At 39.2% G+C, this 21,906-nt stretch overlaps 1 protein-coding gene across 14 annotated transcripts in view; it reads left to right on the top strand.

The window, feature by feature from the left end:
• The window catches only part of PRRC2C (proline rich coiled-coil 2C), a 116,568-nt gene that overhangs the window by 24,860 nt on the left and 69,802 nt on the right, over window positions 1-21,906 (top strand). For 9 of the 14 annotated variants that reach the window (XM_023510737.1, XM_023510741.1, XM_012802681.2 and 6 more), the window contains 10 exons: window positions 547-724; window positions 2,544-2,653; window positions 3,658-3,783; window positions 5,769-5,989; window positions 8,300-8,382; window positions 10,310-10,443; window positions 10,525-10,612; window positions 11,643-11,784; window positions 14,838-14,891; window positions 19,920-20,532. In XM_023510737.1, coding sequence (XP_023366505.1) covers window positions 547-724; window positions 2,544-2,653; window positions 3,658-3,783; window positions 5,769-5,989; window positions 8,300-8,382; window positions 10,310-10,443; window positions 10,525-10,612; window positions 11,643-11,784; window positions 14,838-14,891; window positions 19,920-20,532 — 1,749 coding nt within the window. Of the gene's footprint in view, window positions 1-546; window positions 729-2,543; window positions 2,654-3,657; window positions 3,784-5,768; window positions 5,990-8,299; window positions 8,383-10,309; window positions 10,444-10,524; window positions 10,613-11,642; window positions 11,785-14,837; window positions 14,892-19,919; window positions 20,533-21,906 lie in introns of all 14 variants that reach the window. The other 5 variants (XM_012802674.2, XM_012802680.1, XM_023510740.1 and 2 more) reach the window with 3 other exon arrangements.

The raw sequence follows: 21,906 nt of genomic DNA, 5'->3' as shown, positions 1-21,906 counted from the left end.
GGTCACAAAGGGGAAACTCAGTCAATGAGATTGATAGACAAAGGTCTATATAGGTGTGTTAGTGGGTATTTGCTACCTCTAATTGTTGAATAAGTCCTGTTTCCTTTTTTTTCCCCTTAAACTTGGATACCTTAAGCCAGTGTATGCAGTGAAAATTGCAAACTGGACCATGTATGGCACATTAGCATACTCTTTATGAACATGAATCAGCATACTTATTCTCTGATAGTGTAATGTTTTGAGTTTGAATTAGATCCCTTGAAAAAGTTTCAAAACAACTATTGTGAAGGTTTAGGGTTTTTTCGTAACATGTGTTGGGTTGCACTGTTAGAATTTTTAAAGTGTCTGTTTAATGGGTTGGTTGTTTTAATACTTCTGTGTTGAATCGTGTTGCAGTTGTGCTGCTTACTTTAAAAATTCTTGTTTTAACATATTAGAAATAATAGTTAAAGAATTTCACTTTTTATATTGTTTTTCTTACTGTTTGAAGATTAAAATGTGTAATAAAATAGATATTCTAAGAAAGTTGATGTTATTGATCTTTAGTTGCAGCTCGACATGGATTACAGAGTCTTGGAAAAGTTGGTATTTCACGGCGTATGCCTCCACCTGCTAACCTCCCGAGTCTCAAAGCAGAAAACAAAGGCAATGATCCGAATGTGAACATTGTACCTAAAGATGGCACAGGATGGGCATCAAAACAAGAGCAGCATGAAGAAGAAAAGTGAGTCAAAGTCTACTAACGTTTGAAATTCTTCCCTTTTCTTTACAGAGAACTTAGTTTGAATACTTGGTAGGTGCTTTGCTGTGCTATCTATATTACATACAGGGTGCCCATAAAGTTCATGTACAATTTAGATTATTAAACTGTATAATATTTCTTTGACTACATAGTAACTTCAGATTACTTTTTCCCGTGAGTGGGTTAAATGACAGCATTTCTAATTGTCAAGGTAGAACAGATGATAGAATTGCTAATTACCAAGTTTGGTTAGTATGTATTAGGCTCCCTTCTCTACCACTGCCAACTCAGACATTCTTTTTCTAAGATGATAGAGTTGATTCTGTTAACTTCATTCAACACTCTGATGCTTAGGATGTCTGTTGGCTTGATTCTTTGTATATCTCCAGCACTGAATTAGAAGTGTCCTTCATGAGATGTAGGTGCTCAAGTAGTATTGAATAGAGAGCAAGAAAGCTAGAATAATTGATAGTGCTGTCTTAGTCTTTCAACAAATACTTAGCTTTCTGTGTGTCAGGGATTGTGCCAAGCTTTTAGATAATTGACCAAACTACATAGTGGTGATTTGAAAAATAGATAAACCATTGGTACTTGAATTTTTTTTCCTTTTTGTCCAATATTTTGACTACTTACAGAAGGGGGGTTTATTTGCTTATAATTAATTTTTTTTTAAGAGATGAAAATGTGGGGCGGTGCCTATGGCTCAGTGACTAGGGCACTGGTCCCATATACCAAGGGTGGTGGGTTCGAACCTGGCCCCAGCCAAACTGCAGCAACAACAATAAAATAGCCGGGCATTATGGCGGGCACCTGTAGTCCCAGCTACTCGGGAGGCTGAAGCAAGAGAATGGCCTAAGCCCAAGAGCTGGAGGTTGCTGTGAGCTGTGATGCCATGACACTCTACCAAGGGTGACAAAGTGAAGACTCTGTCTCTTAAAAAAAAGAGAGAGAGAGATGGGAATGTGCTCTGTCACCCAGGCTAGACTGTGGTGGCTGGTTCATGGCTCACTGCAGCCTTAAACTCTTGGACTTAAGTGAGCCTCCTGCCTCACCTTCTCAAGTAACTGGTACTACAGGCATGTGCAACCATGCCTGGATTCTGTGTACAAGTTTATAAAGGACATATTGTTCTCTGCTTGTTAGTTGTAGTAGAATTAGTTTAGTGATGAACCAGTTATAGTTCTGAGCTTATATATATATATATATAGCAAATATATTGCATTTTGTGAGTCTGTTAACTGTCTTTTCACTTTAAAGCATTACCTCATTATAGGGATTGAATAAAATTATACACCTTTTTAAAATACCTTTTACCTATGGGAATGGACCAGGCAGGTTGTAACAGGAATAACAGTAATAAGTACAGTGGTGAACCTGTTAACTGCCAGATGTAACGTTTGCTTAGCCTTAGTCAAGCCCAACAAATTATACCGGTCCAGACTGTATGTATACATATACTGTTATTTTTAGTTATAAATGTTCACTTTTTCAAAACATCTTTTTGGTAACTATGCTTAATCATAAGTTTTTCTTTTCTTTTTTTTTTTTTAAACCAAAATGGAAAACAAGCAAAGCTGTTGTCTCATTGGGTTAAGGGTAGAGATGGAAGGGGATGAAAAGAGCCATAATTCATTTAAAGGAATGTTGCAGAGGGAAAGTGTTTATGGGAGGGAGATTTATCTCTGAGTAAATATGTAGTCAAAGTAATTCTAACACAAATGCACCTTTGTCAGATGTTATATTGGTTTTATTTTGTTGAAACACACAATGTCTGAAATAATGGATTCGTATTCTTTTAAAGAACACCAGAAGTGCCACCAGCACAACCAAAACCTGGGGTTGCAGCTCCCCCAGAAGTAGCACCTGCTCCCAAATCATGGGCCAGTAACAAGCAAGGTGGGCAAGGAGATGGTAAGTGGACAGTAGCTGGAGAAACTAGTTAGGCTTGATAGTTACTGAGCAGCCATGCAGGAGATAAGGGGGAGTCTGGTAGATGCAGAAAGCATTGTCAAAGGGTATACTCTGGCCCTCAAAGAGGGTCTTTTAAAAATAAAAATCTCTTGGGCTACCTGAATTTCAGTGTCATTAAAAGGGAAGTCTTTAGGATATCTTTACCACTGCATGTTCAGACAAAGGTTGTACCTTCAGCTTGAGACATAAAAAGTACCTGGACATTGTATAGATTATTAGAAACCATATTCATCCCCATCTATGCTCCCATCCTTTCCTATCAAACATGCTGTTACTATTTCCTAGTAGAAAAGCGCTAGAGAGAGAACCATAAAGCACCGTCTATAGCATTTCCCTTTCCCCAAGGAATGATAGAATTCCCAACAGAATTTGATTTTCCCATTTGCAAAACAGGAATTATCTGAATTTTATGAAACGATGAATCGAGGCCCTCAAGCTAATAAAACTAGATCTTTTAATTTATAGAAGTATAAAAATAGATAGGTGAATAAGGGGATACTGTCAGTATCTCAGTGGTAAATTAAATGAAGGTATTTTAGCCTCACATTGATACTTGGAACATTTACTCATAAAAATCTATTTTAGTAAGATGACTTGTATTTCTTACGAGTTTTAGCAAAGGAATTTTACTTGAAAATGTAAGGAGTCATAATAAAAGAAAGATTCTTCTCACTTGTCTGATCATCTTATATGAAAATTCTGGAATGGTATGTGGAAAGTTTCTTTCTTAGATTTTTTTTTTTTTTAAATCTCCTCATGGCTGTTCATTAACTTTCCAAAGAAAGTTAAATTTATGTAGATAAATTTAAGTTTTATGAATATAAACACTCATCTCTAAAATGTGGAATGATTTATCAGAAAGAGTCAGAGAGCTCTATCATGGGAGGGCCATTTAAATTATCTTCAGTATAAAAATTGCCTTTAATTTTTTTTTAAATCTATAGGAATCCAGGTAAATAGTCAGTTTCAGCAAGAATTTCCCAGCCTGCAGGCAGCTGGGGATCAGGAAAAAAAAGAAAAGGAAGCAAATGATGACAACTATGGACCTGGACCCAGTTTACGTCCACCAAGTAAGAGTACTTTCTCTTTCATAAAGGCACAGAGTGAGATTGTATTTATGATTTATGTCGTGATTTAACTTGCTGCTTGCTTTTGTGTACGTCTAGTTTGAAAAGGCAGACTAGTACTATTGCTAACTTGCTGTTTAAGTATGACTTTTGCACCAGCAGTATCACTATAACTTGAGAACTTATTAGACATATACTATAATACTTTAATCTTGGATCTAACTAACATCCAGCCCACTAAATCAAGATTTGGAGTTTAACAAGATGCACAGGTGTCTTATATGCCTTAATAGTTGGACCTTTTTACAGTAGTAAAAGTTTCTGAGCAAACTTTCGTAATATACAACTATCTGTTTCTAAACTGTTTACATTTATTTATTACTGTATTGATATTTAGTGGTTCATTGCTTTCTGAACTCAAAACTGAGAAAACAAATCATTTTGGATAATGAGGGAGACTTTATGTAAAAATAGCATAAAATGTTCTTTTTTTTTTTTTTTTTTTTTGGAGACAGAGCCTCAAGCTGAGACCCTGGGTAGAGTGCCATGGCTTCACTGCTCACAGCAACCTCCAAATCCTGGGCTCAAGCGAGTCTCCTGCCTCAGCCTCCCAAGTAGCTGGGACCACAGGCGCCCGTCACAATGCCCGGCTGTATTTTTTGGTTGCAGCCATTATTGTTGTTTGGCGGGCCTGGGCTGGATTCAAACCCGCCACCTTAGGTGTATGTGGCTGGTGCCTTAGCCGCTTGAGCCACAGGCACCGAGCCATAAAATGTTCTTATAATATGTTAATTATTGTGGTTTCATATTATCTTTATGAAATATCTTAAAAGATCTTATACACATAGGGACATTTTCTCTATGACAATAATGTTTATAAATTCATATTTCTAATGGCCTAACACATTTAACATGGAGGGGCATTTCTTTTTCAGACCTGAATAAATCTGAGTCATTTTTATTTTTTTATCATCTTAATGTGGTTGTCCACATCTAGTCCATTTTAGGAATAGATGTGTCAGCTCTGCTGTTTTCTTGTTCAGTTGAATTTTTGTCAGTTATTTACTGCTGCATAACAAATTTGACAACATAAAACAGCAAACTGAAACTGCACTTAACGATCTCCCAGGATGTCTGAAGGTTAAGAATCTGTGATTAGCTTAGCTGGGGTTCTGGCTCTGTGACTTTCTCACAAGGCTACAGTGGAGCTCTCATCTGATACTGACTCAACTAGGGCTATACTTCCAAACTCAGTTTTGTAGCTGTAGTATGTTGGCCTCTCATTGGAGGTGCTCATTACATGGCTTCCCTACAATAAATAACGAGAGACAGGTAGCTACCCCCCACCCATGACAAAAGCCCCCCAGACTTTCATAACCTAATTTCAAAAGGGACATGCTTGTCTGCCATATTCTACAGATTTCACAGACAACCCTGGCACACTGTGAGACCGAATATACAGGGTATGAATACCAAAAGGTCAAGACCATTCAGGCCTTCTTGGACACTGGTCACCACATAAGGTTTCTCACAAACCACTTCGCTGTTTTATTTGCTTAAATATAGTTGAACCAGATAATGTCAGTAAATCTGCTTACCTGGATACATGTAACTAGCAAGAATAGTCTAAAAACAAACATCAGAACATTCACCATGAGCCCTTCTAGATTGGAGAACTCTGAATTTCTCTCCCTCAGGAAACCTCAGATGTATCTTACCTTGAAACATGACTACTGATCAAATGAGAACAGTGATTTTACACTCTCCATAAAATATTGATAAAGCTTCATATAGAATTTCTAATATTACACCCATCTCCCAAAGTACATTCTCTGTACTTTGGAAGTCATTACTATAGACTACCTGAACACTTCTGTGCTCTTTTGCTGTGCCTGCTTGCTTACATTTTCTTGAAATGTTCCTGGTTGGGTTTTACTTGGTTTCATTTTCAGATTTTTGTCCTTTTTTCTTTCTTCTCTCTGTACCAGATGTTGCTTGTTGGAGAGATGGTGGTAAGTCTGCTGGCTCACCTTCATCTGACCAAGATGAAAAGCTGTCTGGCCAGGAAGAAAGCACAGCTGGAACATCAGAGCAAAATGATATCCTCAAAGTGGTGGAGAAGAGGATAGCTTGTGGCCCTCCACAGGCTAAACTCAATGGACAGCAGACTGCCCTTGCTTCCCAATACAGAGCTATGATGCCTCCTTATGTGAGTATTGTTCAGGGAACAAGCAGTCAAATGTCAGGTTTTTGATCTGGGGTCCTAGGAGAGAATTGGAATGGGGAAAAGTTAAGTTCTTTATTTTCATTAATATCTAAATAAAAATAAATTTTTTTTAATATGACTATAAGAAATAGCAGTATTCATGTCTTTATCATTAATAGGGATTATAGATGTTTTCTTACCATGTTATATTCAGCATTTCCTTAAAATAATTATTAGACCTATGGATAGACCTACTTGTTATTAATTTTTTATATTTTTTATTATGGAAAATTTTAAACATCTACAAAATAAAGAATAATAGTACAGTGAATGCACCTCTTTTCCCACCCATTTGGATTACTAAAATAAATGTAAGACATATCATTTGTAAATATTTTCAGTTGTAGTTTAAGAGATAGAGACTTGAGAAAAAATTCCCAATGGCAGTATCACACCTAAAAAGAAAACTAATTTTTTTAATATTCTCAGATAGTATATCAGTATTTCAGTTTCTTTGCCAGGTTTTGTGTCATTTAGGATCCAGGCAATGACCATTCCTTGAGATTGGTTCAAATTTCTCCTAAGAATCTTATTCCATCTCTTTTCTTTGGAAGTTGTCTGTTATAATTTATTTGTTAACCTGTGAAGTTTCTGAGAGTCTGGATTTTGTTGATTCCATCTTTGTAGTTTCACTTAACATACACATAGACTCCTGACTCCTGCATTTTCTATAAACTATGAGATTCCGTGGCCCTCATTCCTTTGTTTGCTGTCAGCCTGCATTTTCCAGAAGACCCATTACTCTCCTGAGGAGGAAAAATCTAGGTCATATGTATTTTAGTTTGTGGTTTTTAACTCCTAAGTACTCCGGTTCTAAGTATCTATCGCATTTTCTAGGTCTCCATTGAATTAATACTACATTTTTAACCATTCTAGAGTAATAGAAATACATAGTTAAGTACAATTGCTTGTTAAATATTCTAAAAAGTTTGAGAGTATGATCGCCTCCAACAATATATTTATTAACTTCACATAGAAGTATAATGTAACCAGAAATTCTCCAGAGTATTCCCCAAACAAAAAGCCTCCCCAGCAGAGTTTCAGCTGCCACTTAACTTTTCTTCATCCCTACTCAGGAGAAATTTCTTCTTTAGTGGCATAATCATACAGACATAGCCTTTCTTCAAGTATAAAGTAATTTTCTCATCTAACACACTTTTTTTTTTTTTTAAGAAAAACTAATCTTGTATTTCAGGATATAAATTATGTGTTTAAGGTAATACAGTTTCGTATTATTTACATAATTTGACCTGGATATGAACAAATAGTAAATAACCAGGCACTCTTTGACACGTCTTCCTTTCCAAATCATAGGATTAATCCCTTGAAGTTTTTTGTCTTTATAATCTTTTTGGGGGAGGGAGACAGAGCCGCACGCTGTTGCCCGGGGTGTAGTGCCGTGGCATCACAGCTTACAGCAATCTCCAAGTCCTAGGCTTAAGCGATTGTCTTGCCTCATCATCCCAAGGAGCTGGGACTACAGGCGCCTGCCACAACGCCCAGCTATTTTTGTGTAGTTGTCATTGTTGTTTGGCAGGCCCAGGCTGTATTCGAACCCACCAGCTCTGGTGTATGTGGCTGGCGCCTTAGCCACGAGAGCAACAGGCACTGAGCCTATACTCTGTCTTAATGTTTCTCCCTGTTTTACTTCTCAAAGCTAAGTTCCCACAAAGAACATTTTAACTTGATCTGTTCAGACCACCATTTATAATTATTATCTGTGCGGTAATTTGAGAATCCACCTATCCATAGAAAATCTCCAAGTAGCTCTCCTTCCTCCCTCCCTTCCTTGGGTTGTGGACTATCCTTTAATTTTATCTGAACTGAGTTCTCTTTATCAACAAATCTGCCTCCAATTAGTCTATTGTTTTTAGATGAAGGCTTAACATTATTTGCCTTTCTCTTATTCCCACTTGTTTAAGGCTTTGCAGTTTTCTGGGGTGCATGTGTATACATAAGTTGTCATTGTATAATCATTGTTATGTAATTTTATTGAGACACAGAAGTTCTTCATAGCACATACCTCTTTTACCTTTATTTATAAAGACTTGGTGGAGGCAGTGTCTTATAATGGCTTGATATTGGGAGTCAATAATCTATGCTAGTAGATAAAATTATTAGTGGTCTGTTCATTTTAATTATACCTTCTATAAATTCTAATTTCAAGCCTCAGCCTCAAACTGATTTTTTATTGCTGTTTTATAAGTGAGTTGTTAAATTTATCAAAAAAAACTTTTTATTTCCTTCCTTCAGATGTTTCAGCAGTATCCGAGGATGGCATATCCTCCTCTGCATGGTCCCATGAGATTCCCACCTTCCTTATCTGAAACAAACAAGTAAGACTATGAGATGGTTGCCTTTTGCAAGGAGTATATATGCTAAGATTTCCTGAAGGTTAAATGGACTGTAGTGAAAGTACAACTGCCACTAAATAATTAGGTCTTATGAGACACAAGAAAAAATACTTTATTCCTTTAAAAATGTAAATTGACACAAAATTCTGAAAACTGAAAACTGGGAGGTGCCTATGGCTCAGTGGGTAGGGTGCCGGCCTCAGGTACTGAGGGTGGCGGGTTCAAACGCAGCCCCTGGCCAAACTGCAAGCAAAACATAGCCGGGCATTGTGGTGGGCGCCTGTAGTCCCAGCTACTTGGGAGGTGAGGCAGGAGAATTGCCTAGGCCTAGAAGTTGGAGGTTGCTGTGAACTGTGTGACGCCACAGCCCTTTACCAAGGGCGATGAAGTGAGACTCTGTCTCTACAAAAAAAACCCTGAAAACCGTAATCCTAAAATCAGTGTCATTTGTTTCTTCTTCCTTTTATATTAATGACTTCTCACTCTTGTTCTCTTTCTCACTGTCAATGTGAAACTTCAGCATCCTCTTGAATGTTTTTTGGGTTTTGGGGGGGTTTTTTTGGTGAGACAGAGTCTCGCTATGTCACCCTTGGTAGAGTGCTGTGGCATCACAGCTCACAGCAACCTCAAACTCCTGGGCTCACACAATTCTCTTGCCTCAGCCTCCCTAGTAATCTGGGACCACAGGCTCCCACCACAGTGCCTGGCTATTTTTTGTTGCAGTTACCATTGTTTAGGTGGCCCTGGCCAGTTTCAAATCTGCCAATCTCAGTGTATGTGGCTGGTGTCGTAACCACTGTGCTATGGGCGCCGAGCCAGATGTTTTTTATTAAAGTTATATATTTTGAGATTAGTTTGACCATAAAATTGGAATTATCATAAGGGGGGGAAAAGTGAAGCTTCAGCTTTTATTCGATAATTTTAGTTATATTGATAGTTTCTGTTAATATGAATTAAAAATTATGATATAGATTTAGGGTTATATCAACACTAGGTCACAAACTTGTCTCATTCATTGATATCCCCTGAAACCATACAGAAATTGTCTTTTATGTATATATGAAAAATTAATTTACATATGCATTACTTATTTCATGTTATTCTTTAGCATGTTTGTTTTATTTTAAATATTTGAGAATTTCTTTAAAAAAACTTTTCACCTATTAAATACACAACAGTTATGTATTGTCCTATAATTGTGTGTCAGTATTAATTTTTTCCTACACAGGTCACTGTAAAACATTTTACATGTCTTGGCATACAGAACACTACATCTTAAATTGAAACAGGTGGCACCCATAGCTCTGTGGGTAGGGCACTGACCATATATACCAAGGCTGGTGGGTCTGAACCCAGCCTGGGCCAGCTAAAAAAAAAAAACAGTAATGACAACTGCAACAAAAGAAATAGCCAGGCATTATGGCGGGTGCCTGTAGTCCCAGCTACTTGGGAGGCTGAGGCAAGAGAATCACTTGACCTGAAGCGTTTGAGGTTGCTGTGAGCTGTGATGCTATAGCACTCTAACCAAGGTGACAGCTTGATCCTCTGTCTTAAAAAAAGAGAGAGAGAGAAACAAAATAAATTGCAATCTCTTTTTATTATTATTTTTATTAAATCATAGAAGTATACATTAATATCATGGGGTACAGTATTCTGTTTCTGTATATAATTTGAAATACTTTAATCCAACTGGCTAACATAGCCTTCCTATCTTTTTCTTAGTTATTGTGTTAAGACATTTATATTCTACATTTAGAGAGATTCACATGTACCCTTACAGGATGAACCATAGGTGTGATCCCACCCATCACCCTCCCCCCTCCCCTCCCCTAAATTGCAATCTCCTAATACTGTCCTAATTTAGTATCATTAAAACTTTCTTTTTCTACCTCAACCTCCCCTTCCTTAGAGGCCTTCGAGGAAGAGGACCACCTCCTTCATGGGCCTCTGAGCCTGAACGCCCATCCATCCTGAGTGCATCAGAACTGAAGGAGCTTGATAAATTTGATAACCTGGATGCTGAAGCTGATGAAGGTTGGGCAGGTAAGGGGCAAAATAAGTTACGTGCTTTTAAGTTGTGAGATGCTTTTAAGCGGTTAGTCTGAATTTTCCTTAATTTAATAGGTGCTCAGATGGAAGTAGACTATACAGAACAGCTGAATTTCAGTGATGATGATGAGCAGGGAAGTAGTAGTCCTAAAGAAAACAGCAGGTAAGTTGTGATATCTTCTACTACTAACAGCATGAATTTGTTGAGAGAACGTAATTTATGTAGAAGTTATTAATAGAAATTTGTTTATTATTTATAGAATTTCTCCATTCTCTAAGAAGTTTTGCTGAGGAGAGTAATTAATGAGTCAAATTAGTACAGTATAGCTAGACAAGGAATTAAGATTTTATGTTTCTCAAGAAGGTACATTTAAATAAACAATGTTGAGATGTTCAGCATTTAATTGAAGATATTTTGAGAGTTAGTGTTGGACTGTTTTAAATTACTATGTACTCAACCAGATTCATATTTACAAATTAGAGAATAATTCCTTAGGTTACCACAGTTGCTTCAAGTCTTTGATTTTTTTTTTTTTTTTAACTTAGCAAGCAACATTAGGACCTTGGAAAATGGAAGCTTTTTATCACTTTCCTATCTTCTGGAATATAGGAACATCAGTCAGGAATATAATATGGGTTGTTATTACAAAAGTTGAGCTTTTAAAATACTCAGAAGTTTCCATGTACATCTTGGTGTAACTTCTCAGTCACAGCATTGTGATATGATATATGTGATCATTTGTGAGATCCCTGTGATTTGTAAACATGCTATAGGTTTATTATATAAAGAATAAATTAGAATACAGTTACACAGTATTTCCATTATTACTCTGGAAATGGATTAGAATCTGGATTAGACTTCTTGGATGGAGGAGATAGAAAATGATAGGTTCTGGTTTTTTGTCAGGTTTGGTGTCACATGTGAGTGTCCAAGTTTGACTACTGTATTGACCTTTATGCCTTGTGATGACAACCTAGATAAGCGCAATCCCCACTCATTGAGCATGCATACTATATATTTATTGAATAAACACTAAGTCACAAGCCCATCTCATTCCCTGATATATTTTTCCCCCTGAAACCATTTAAGAGTAAATTGGTTTTTGGTTTTTTTTAGTAGAGACAGTACATGTATTTATGATACAGTCTGTCTATTTTACTTTTATTACCTCCTCTGCATTTTGATTCCTCAGTGAGGATCAAGTTTCAAAAGCCCCTGAAAACACTGAAAACCAAAAAGAAGCAGATGAAGCTTGCAGCACTAAATCATCTCAAGTATCTGCCCAGGCACCAGTGACAAAAGGCCCCTATGGGAAAGGACCATCATTTAATCAGGTTTGTTGGGCTCATGGACATTCTTGTCATTGTGGATGAAATAATTTGATGGTTAGAAGGGGACTTAAGAAAAGGGAATTGTGTATTTTGTTTGAATGCCCTGTATCTACATCATGGTATTTGTTGCACATTAACAGGACTTAGCAGTATCGTAACTAAAAATATCAAGAGAAAAAAAGTGTCATTTCCCTCCCCCCTTGTGATATATCTCAGTTATAGTAAAATGGAAGGTGAATTTGTATTTCCCAAATAAAAGGGACATTTCTGAAGTTTGTACATTATGGTTAACAAATACATTGGAATACAGGTGCTAGTCAGTCTTGGTGCATGGAGTGATCAATGATGCCTAAGCATTCTAAACCACTGAAGAACATTATGAAGGGAAATATGTGAGCAACATAAATACTTGATCCCAATTCTGAGGTGATAAACAGTAGCAAGAACTGATTATAAACTGGGAAATTAAAAGGGCTATTTTCCTTTCTTTTTTTTTTTTTGAGACAGAGCCTCAAGCTGTCCCCCTGGGTAGAGTGCCGTGGCATCACAGCTCACAGCAACCTCCAACTCCTGGGCTCAAGCAAGTCTCCTGCCTCAGCTTCCCAAGGAGCTGGGACCACAGGCACCCGCCACAATGCCTGGCTGTTTTTTAGTTGCAGCCATCATTGTTGTTTGGCAGGCCCGGGCTGGATTTGAACCCGCCACCTTAGGTGTATGTGGCTGGCGCCTTAGCCACTTGAGCCACAGGTGCCAAGCCACAAGGGCTATTTTCAAGAGAGTCCATTTAATTCTGTTAAGAAATCAGTGTAGGCAGCTTGTATTTGTTGAATTCATACCAAATAGTTGAAGGAACTTATCTCTTCAGAGAGCTGAAAGGAGGACGTTAACTGTCTCTTTGAAAGAAAAAATATACTCGTAGTCTCAGTTGCAATACAATGTGATAAGTGATATGAGAAGAGGGTACATAGTTGAGTCCTCAGGGAAGTCAGTTAAGGCAAAATGCATTGCCAAAGACTGAGACTTGAGCTAATTCTTAAAGAAGCAGCACTTTGCTGTTAAGTATAAAGAAGAGGGCTTGGCGTCCATAGCTCAGTGGCTATGGTGCCAGCCACATACATTAGGGCTGGTGGGTTCGAACCCAGCCTGTGCCAGCTAAACAAAAATGACCACTATAACAACAACAAAAATAGCCGGGCATTGTGGCAGGCACCTGTTGTCCCAGCCACCTGGGAGGCTGAGGCAAAAGAATCACTTGAGCCCAGTTTGCAGTTGCTATGAGCTGTGTGTGACACCATGTCACTCTACTGAGGGTGACATAATGAGACTATGTCTTAGAAAAAAATGTGTAGGCTAGGCACCTGTGACTCAAGCAGCTAAGGCATCAGCCACATACACCTGAGCTGGTGGGTTTGAATCCAGCCCAGGCCCATCAAACAATGACAGCTGCAACCAAAAAATAGCTGGGCATCATGGCAGGCACCTGTAGTCCCAGCTACTTGGGAGGCAGAGGCAGTAGAAGAGGTTGCTATGAGCTGTGATGCCACAGCACTCTACCCAGGGCCACAGCTTGATGCTCTGTCTCTCAAAAAAAAAAAAAAAAAAAAAAAACAAGCGTAAGGAAGAGGTCTATTCCGAGCAGCAGGAACATGTACGGAGTAGAGAAGTATTAGAAAGTGGCATATTGAAGAAACGCTGAGTAACTTAATAACGGTACAAAGGAAGAGACCTATGTAAGAACCTCTTGTTTAAAATATGTACAGTATAAGGAAGGGACTTTAAATTTTATTCTTAGGCATTGATGAGCCATTGAATAATAAATTTATGGATCCTGACAAATAATTTTTCAAATAATATTTTAATAGGATTCTTTTCTGTGACTCTTTGCTTGTTGTCATAAGGGGCAATGACATTTTCTTTCTTCATGAGAGAATAGAGGAATACCTAGGACATGTGTTGATGTCTGCTTTTTTGGTGTGACAGTGGTGCATATATTAGTAAGTGAATGTTCTATATCTGCTGTTGTTTCTTTTGTTTCTAAAGAGACAAAGCCTAGCTCTGTCACCCAGTCTGGACTGCAGTGGCACAATCATAGCTCTGTGCAGACTTGAATTCTTGGGCTCAGGCAATCCTCCCACCTTAGCCTCTTGAGCAGCTGAGACTATAGGTGTGCACCACCACACACAGCTAATCTCTGTAAGATATTCATACAGATGGGGTCTCGCTGTGTTACCCAAGCTGAGCTCAAACTGGCCTCATTAATTCTTCCACCATGGCCTCCCAGAGTACTGGAATTACAGGTGTGATCCATCATACCTGGCCTCCAATAGATGTTTCTTTTTTGTTTTTAAAGATAAATCTCATTATTTTTAGTTCACCATTAAGAAAAAAATATTGCAGGAAAAGAATTGTGCTTACGTAAATAAAATTTAGTAACTAGAGGTACCTTTACCCAGTAAGGTTTTCTGGGTCAGAATTCCAGAATTGCCATATCAAAATTCTACTGATTGCAAAGTACGTTTGAAATTCTGACAGTATCGAGATGGCAGAGTGATTCTTTTTTGAAAGAGTCTCACTCACTCTGTGCCCTGGGTAGAGTGTCTCGGTGTCATACCTCACTACAACCTGAAATTCTTGGGTTCAGGCAATCTCCTTGCCTCAGCTTCCCAAGTAGCTGGAACTACAGGTGCCTACCACAATGCCCAGCTAGTTTTTCTATTTTACTAGAGACAGGGTCTCCCTTTTGTTCAGGCTGGTCTTAAAGTTCTAAGCTTAAGCAGTCTACCCACGTTGACCTCTCGGAGTGCTAGGATTGCAGGGAGTGATGTGCTTGTATTAAGAGAAATGGACAAAGATGATTTACGTTAAGCCAGCAGTTCTCAACCTGTGGGTTGCGACCCACAGAAACTGTATTAAAGGGTCGCCACAATAGGAAGGTTGAGACCACTGCTTTAAGCATTCTTGCAGTTTCATTAACAAAATGAGTACATTCAGAAATATTTCCAATGCATATCTTATTCTTATCTGATTATTTTTTAACAATCCTTTCTTTGTAATAGGAACGCGGAGCATCTTCACATCTGCCACCACCTCCAAAGTTGCTTGCACAGCAGGTAAATTTTGGCGTAATACTGGTTTATGGTGTATATGTTTTGAGTTTTTTCTTCTGATAGAAAGACACCAAATGTTTATTTATAACTTGTATGAAACAGTTAACAACTTTACCTTGTGGTTTCTTCCTGTTCCTTCGCAGTTGGTAAGTGTGCTCCATATTTCACTAAGAAAATGGAAACCACCTGGAAGAGAACTGTTTTCCTCATTTCATTACCCATAGCCTCTGACTTCTTTCCTGGTGTCTGTGCTACTAAGGACAGCCTTTGCTTGTTGCCTGGATTCCATTCTGTCACCCAGCAAAATATTATTTCCCTTGTCTGATGAAAACAAACCAAAGAACTGCATCAAACCCTCCTTAACACCTGCCTTAACCTCCCATCCCTCCATACTGTTTGTTGTTTCTCTCTTCTCCATCACAGTAAAATTACTTTAGCCAACTATTTGTACTTACTGACTTTGTTGTTCATTTTCTCATTAATAATAATATGATGCAAACTATAACACACATCTCCTACATACGCCATGGTTGTTCTCCTGTCTTACGCATCTCATATAATGCATTATCATTCACATATTTGTTCAGACTTAAACCTAGACGTTACTTTTGATTCTTCTATTTTACCCTCCATGCAGCTTTGTCCATCAGCAAATTATGTCACCTTTATCTTTAAAATGAATTCATACACTGATTACTTGCTGTCACCTATTATATTTCTGTAGTTTGGGGGGACAGGGATTTTTGTTTGTTTGTTTTTTGAGAAAGAGTCTTGCTATCTTGTCCAGGATGGTCTTGAACTGCTGGGTTCAAGCAGTCCTTCCACATCAGTTTCCCCAGTACCTGATTATAGTATGTGCCACTGTGCACAGCTATTACAACAGGTTCTTAACAGAACTTACTTTCCTTTTGTACTGCCTGCTCACCTGTCACCTTCACCCCAAATTTTCCTGTGATAGATGTAGTCTTTTTTTTTTTTTTGAGACAGAGCCTCAAGCTGTCCCCCTGGGTAGAGGCATCACAGCTCACAGCAACCTCCAACTCCTGGGCTCAAGCGAGTCTCTTGCCTCTACCTCCCAAGTGGCTGGGACCACAGGTGCCTGCCACAATGCCCGGCTATTTTTTTGGTTGCAGCCGTCATTGTTTGGCGGGCCAGGGCTGAATTTGAACCCGCCAGCTCAGGTGTATGTGGCTGGCGCCTGAGCCACTTGAGCCACAGGTGCCGAGCCAGATGTAGGCTTTGTAAAAATTATATATTAGGTCAGTCATTCCTGTTCAAGTCCGTCCAGTGAACTTTCACATCTATATCTACTTGTCTGGTTAGATCTACTATTTCCTTCTGCTATCCCCATAAAAGCAGTATTGCTGCTTTTTAATGTCCTTCTTAAGAATTTTTGACTTGCTCTTACAATTCTAACCAGAAGACTCTTTCTTGAGATTCTCGTTATGGTCTTCACAGGACTTATTTTATCACCTTGCCAAGATACCTATACTTACCCCAGCCAGTACTGTCTTCTCCACCAGCTCTTCTCTTCCTAATAACAGAAAGCTCTTTGCAGCATTTCTGTGTACATGGGAGCTAAAAACTAAAGAAGAAAATATAGAAGATCAAGTCTTTATGAACGTGGGACTAATAAAAATTTCTTACCTCCAACCTAGGGCATGTTTTTAAAAAGAAGAGACATTAGTCAATTAGATTTTCAAAAACATCTCCCCAAAACAAGGATGTCACAGAAAAAATATTTCTAATATCTCTGACAAAATACTTGTGTCTCAGCTATCTTTAAAAAGCCCAAAACCTGGTGCAGTGCCTGTGACTCAGCAGGTAGGGCACCGGCCCCATATACCAAGGGTGGCAAGTTCAAACCCGGCCCCAGCCAAACTGTAACAAAAAATAGCTAGGTGCTGTGGTAGGCACCTGTGGTCCCAGTTACTTGGGAGGCTGAGGCAAGAGAATCGCCTAAGCCCAGGAGTTGGAAGTTGCTGTGAGCTGTGACGTAACAGCACTCTACCGAGGGTGACTAAGAGACAGATTCTCACTATGTCCCCCTCAGTAGAGTGCTATAGTATCGCAGCTCACAGCAACCTCAAACTCCTGGGCTCAAGCAACTCTTTTGCCTCAGCCTCCCGAGTAGCTGGGACTACAGGCGCCCACCACAACACCTGGCTATTTTTTATTGCAGTTTGGCCGGTGCTGGATTCAAACCCGCCACCCTGGGTATATGGGGCCGGCACCCTACCCACTGAGCCACAGGTGCAGCCCGATGCTCAATATCTTTAATCACTAGGGAGATGAAAGTTGAAACCACACTGAGATTTTGGTACACACCCCAAATTTAAAAGACTAATGACACCATGTATTTGCAAGGATATAGAGCAGCTTATCACTGTACACATTTTGAAACCTTATAACCAATTTGGAAAATGGTATGGGCAGTGTCTTATGTTTACTATATGACTTGGAAGTCCAGCAGGGCTGGTTATCCAAGAAAAATGACCACAAACATTTACACAAAGGCTTCTTGGATGATCATAAATATTTTATTCATAGTCTAAAAACTGGAAACCACCCACATGTCCATCATAGATGAAATTATGTGCCCATAATGGAATACTTTTCAGAGGTAAATGGAACAAACTACACATACACATAATAATCTCAAAACCATTCAGTATACTGGACAGAGGAGCCTAACACAAAAGAGAATATAACTTTATGTGTCTATATAAAATTCTAGGGCAATCTACTTAGGTTATGGTTAGGAGTACTTAGGGTCACAGGTCAAGAGGGTAATGGAGTGATGGGAATGTTCTATGTCTTGGTTTGGACCAGTAGGTACACAGATGTATCATTTGCCCAAATTCATCAAAGTACATGCTTAAAGTATATGTATCACATATCATGCAAATTGCACTGCAGTGAAGTTTCACTTAAAAAAAAAAGTTTGGGCTCAGCGCCTATAGCTCAACCGGCTAAGGCGCTAGCCACATACACCTAAGGTGGCGGGTTCGAATCCCCAGCCTGGACCCGCCAAACAACAATGATGGCTGCAACCAAAAAATAGCCGGGCGTTGTGGCGGGCGCCTGTGGTCCCAGCTACTTGGGAGGCGGAGGCAGAAGACTCGCTTGAGCCCAGGAGTTGGAGGTTGCTGTGAGCTGTAATGCCATGGCACTCTACCCAGGGGGACAGCTTGAGGCTCTGTCTCAAAAAAAATAAAAATAAAAATAAAATAAAATAAAAGTTTGCTGTGTAAATAAGGTTCTTTTATGTATTTTGGTTTTTCAACTTGTCTTTCAGTTGTAGATGAAGAAATTTAGCAACCGAGATATAGTAGTTTGTATAAGACAGCACTCTAAGTAAATAATAGTCATCATTCATTTTAAAAAATATTTACTCGTGTGTTTTCATTTGTACCATTGTTTTAGCTTTTGTAAAGATTCTTACTGGGTAACCTGGCTTTTATGGTTTCTTCACCCTAGTATCTTTTAAAATCAGTATACTTAAAAAAATTTTTTTTACCTCTTTTATGTTTTAGCCCTTCATGTGCTTTTTTTTTTTTAAATTCTGCTTAGTTTTGCATAGTTCCTAGTAATTTTAAACCTTCTCGTCTTTTTTTTTTTTTTTTTCTTTTGCAGTTTTTGGCTGGAGCTGGGCTTGAACCCTCCACCTCCAGAATATGGGGCCGGCGCCCTACTCCTTTGAGCCACAGGCACCACCCCTTCTAGTCTTTTTTTAGAGACAGAGTCTTACTATGTCACCCTGGGTAGAGTGCCACGGCATCACAGAAACTCTTGGGCTCAAGTGATTCTCTTGCCACAGCCTCCCAAGTAGCTCAGACTACAGGCACCCGCCACAATGCCTGGATATTTTTTGGTCATTGTTGTCTGGCAGGTCCAGGCTGGATACGAACCCTGCAGCCTCAGTGTATGTGGCTGGCTCCATAGCTGCTGATCTACAGGTACCAAAGCCTAGTCATTGTTTTTTAACATATTAATGAACATTCTGTTGAAAGTTGGACCACTCAAATGTTCATCCCACTCTCCATTGTGGGTTCAAGGCATGTTTTTCTGGATTTTTCAGTTTAAAGATAACTATCTCTAGTCAGGCATAGTTTTAGGAATTTCTTTTCTTCTGACTGTCCTTAGCACTGCCTCTATCTTTTTCACTCTGCTTCTTTAGTTCTCAGTCTTTTCCCTGTAGTTGTACCTTAATTTTCTCAGGGCTCCTGTGCCATCGTTTTGGGTGTTTGTGGCCTTCATTTCTCCTTCATGTCACTTCATTCATACAGTACATTTCCTTTGTCTCTAAATTTTGAATTTGAGATTGTGGGTTGTGCTTAATTGTATTCAGTAAATACTAAATGAGCATACCAGATAGGTATGTGCTCTGTAAAAATTGGGTGGCTGGATTAATTATCTGGATCTTAGTTTAGTGAATTCTCTAAATTTATTTTCAATGTTGTATTTTTTTTTTATCTTATTTGTTTATTTATTTATAGATAGAGCCTCAAGCTGTTGCCCTGGGTAGAATGCTATGGCATCACAGCTCATAGCAACGTCCAACTCCTGGGCTTAAGCGATTCTCTTGCTTCAGCCTCCCAAGTAGCTGGGACTACACATGCCCTCCACAACACCCAGCTATTTTTTGGTTGTAGTTGTCACTGTTGGTTTGCAGGCCCGGGCTGGATTCAAACCCACCAGCTCTGGTGTATGTGGCTGGCACCTTAGCTGCTTGAACTATAGGTGCTCAGTCAAATTTTTTGTTGTTACGGTTATCACTGTTTGGCGGGGCCCAGGCTGGATTCAAACGTGCCAGCTCCAGTGTATGTGGGTGCTGCCTCAGCCACTTGAGCTACAGGTGCTGAGCCATGTTGTTTGTTTTCATTTCAATCTGTATGTTTATCAGGGGAAATTCTGGTATTTTTCTATATGTGTATGTTTTTATTTTTCCTCCTTCTCCATACCTATGATTCCTAGTGTTGGTTAGAAACAGTTCTTATACTCATGTGAAAACTTGTCTTAATGTTTCAGCATCCACCTCCTGATCGACAAGCAGTACCTGGAAGGCCAGGCCCCTTTCCCCCCAAGCAGCAGGTACCTGATGAAGATGAAATATGGAAACAGCGACGAAGACAACAGTCAGAAATTTCCGCAGCAGTGGAACGAGCTCGTAAACGGCGTGAAGAGGAAGAGCGAAGAATGGAGGAACAAAGGAAGGCAGCATGTGCAGAGAAGCTGAAACGGCTAGATGAGAAACTTGGCATTGTGGAGAAACAACCCTCTCCAGAGGAAATTAGAGAGAGGGAGCGAGAGAAAGAACAGGAGCGGCAGAAAGAACTTGAGAAACAACAAGAACAGGAGCGAGAGAAGGAGAGGGAAAGAGAAAGGGAGCGAAAACAGGAAAAGGAGAAAGAGCTGGAGAAGGAGCAGGAAAAACAAAAAGAAATGGAGAAGGAAAGAAAACAAGAGAAAGAACTAGAACGGCAGAGGGAAAAGGAAAAACAGCTACAAAACATGAAAGAGCAAGAAAAGGAATGCGAGCTGGAGAAGGAACGGGAAAAAGTGGAGGAAAAAATAGAACTCAAAGAACCTACTATAGAGCCTGTGGTGGAAAAACAAGAAAGCGAAAACAACTGTAATAAAGGTAGGATAGTCTTACTCGTTCTTGTGCAAACTTTACAAAGGGCTCCAGGTTTATTACAGTGTTGGTGCTTTTTTTTTTTTTTGAGACAGAGTCTGATTTTGTCGCCCTCAGTAGAGTGCCGGAAAGTCATAGCTCTCAGCACCCTCCAACTCTTAGGCGTAAGCTATTCTCTTGCCTCAGCCTCCCGAGTAGCTGGGACAGATGCCCACCACAACTCCTGGCTATTTTTTTTTTCATTGGACTTGTCATTGTTTAGCTGGCCCGGGTGGGTTCAAACCCACCACCCTTGGTGTATGTGGCTGGCGCCTTAACCACTGTGCTACGAGCACAGAGCCAAGTGCTTCTGCATTTTTAATATATATAATCAAAATAAAAGTGATTATTTTAAGATAGCATTTGCAGTAAAAAGGGGGATAATGGGGATGGATTGAGCCATGTTTTCTTTTTCTTTTTTCTTTTTTTTTTGAGACAGCGCATCAAGCTGTCACCCTGGGTAGAGTGCTGTGGCATCACAGCTTACAGTAACCTCCAACTCAGGGGCTTAAGTGATTCTCTTGCCTCAGCCTCCCAAGTAGCTTGGACTATAGGCGCCTGCCACAACACCTGGCTATTTTTTGGTTGTAGTTGTCATTATTGTTTGGCAGGCCCAGGCTGGATTTGAACCCACCAGCTCTGGTGTATGTGCCTGGCACCTTAGCCGCTTGAGCTACAGTCACCAAGCCAATTATACTTTTTTTTTAAAAAGTCTTTTTCTAGATGAAGTGAACTTTTTTGTTCTTCAAGTTGGCTTATAGAGTGATTATTATAGAAAGTTCAAATTTAATATGAAGCTTGAGTAAAAATAGAAATGTAATTTTATATTTTCTGATATAGAAATACTGTAACTTTTTAAACCTCACTTCACTGCTCTTTTCTACAAGAACTTGCTGCTTGAAATTTTCATAAACTTTATTATTATTATTATTTGCAGTTTTTGGCTGGGGCCTGGTTTGAACCTACCACGTCCAGTATACAGGGCCAGTGCCCTACTACTTGAGCCATAGACGCCACTCATAAATCTTATTTTTTTGAAGTAAAGTTTTTATATTCAAGGTTACCATCAAACTTGGTTCTTTTATTTATTTATTTATTTATTTATTTTGAGACAGTCTTACTATGTTGCCCTTTGAACAAGTGCCATGGTGTCACAGCTCACAGCAACCTCTTAAACTCTTGGGCTTAAGCAATTTTCTTTTTTTTTTTTTTTCGAGACAGAGCCTCAAGCTGTCCCCCTGGGTAGAGTGCTGTGGCATCACAGTTCACAGCAACCTCCAACTCCTGGGCTTAAGCAAGTCTCCTGCCTCCGCCTCCCAAGTAGCTGGGACCACAGGCACC

Source organism: Otolemur garnettii, unplaced genomic scaffold (genome assembly GCF_000181295.1).
Source record: "Otolemur garnettii isolate 467f Iridium unplaced genomic scaffold, OtoGar3 scaffold00016, whole genome shotgun sequence".
Taxonomy (NCBI): domain Eukaryota; kingdom Metazoa; phylum Chordata; class Mammalia; order Primates; family Galagidae; genus Otolemur; species Otolemur garnettii.
Note: the sequence above shows the minus strand (reverse complement) of the source record. Positions and strands in the feature narration are given on the sequence as shown.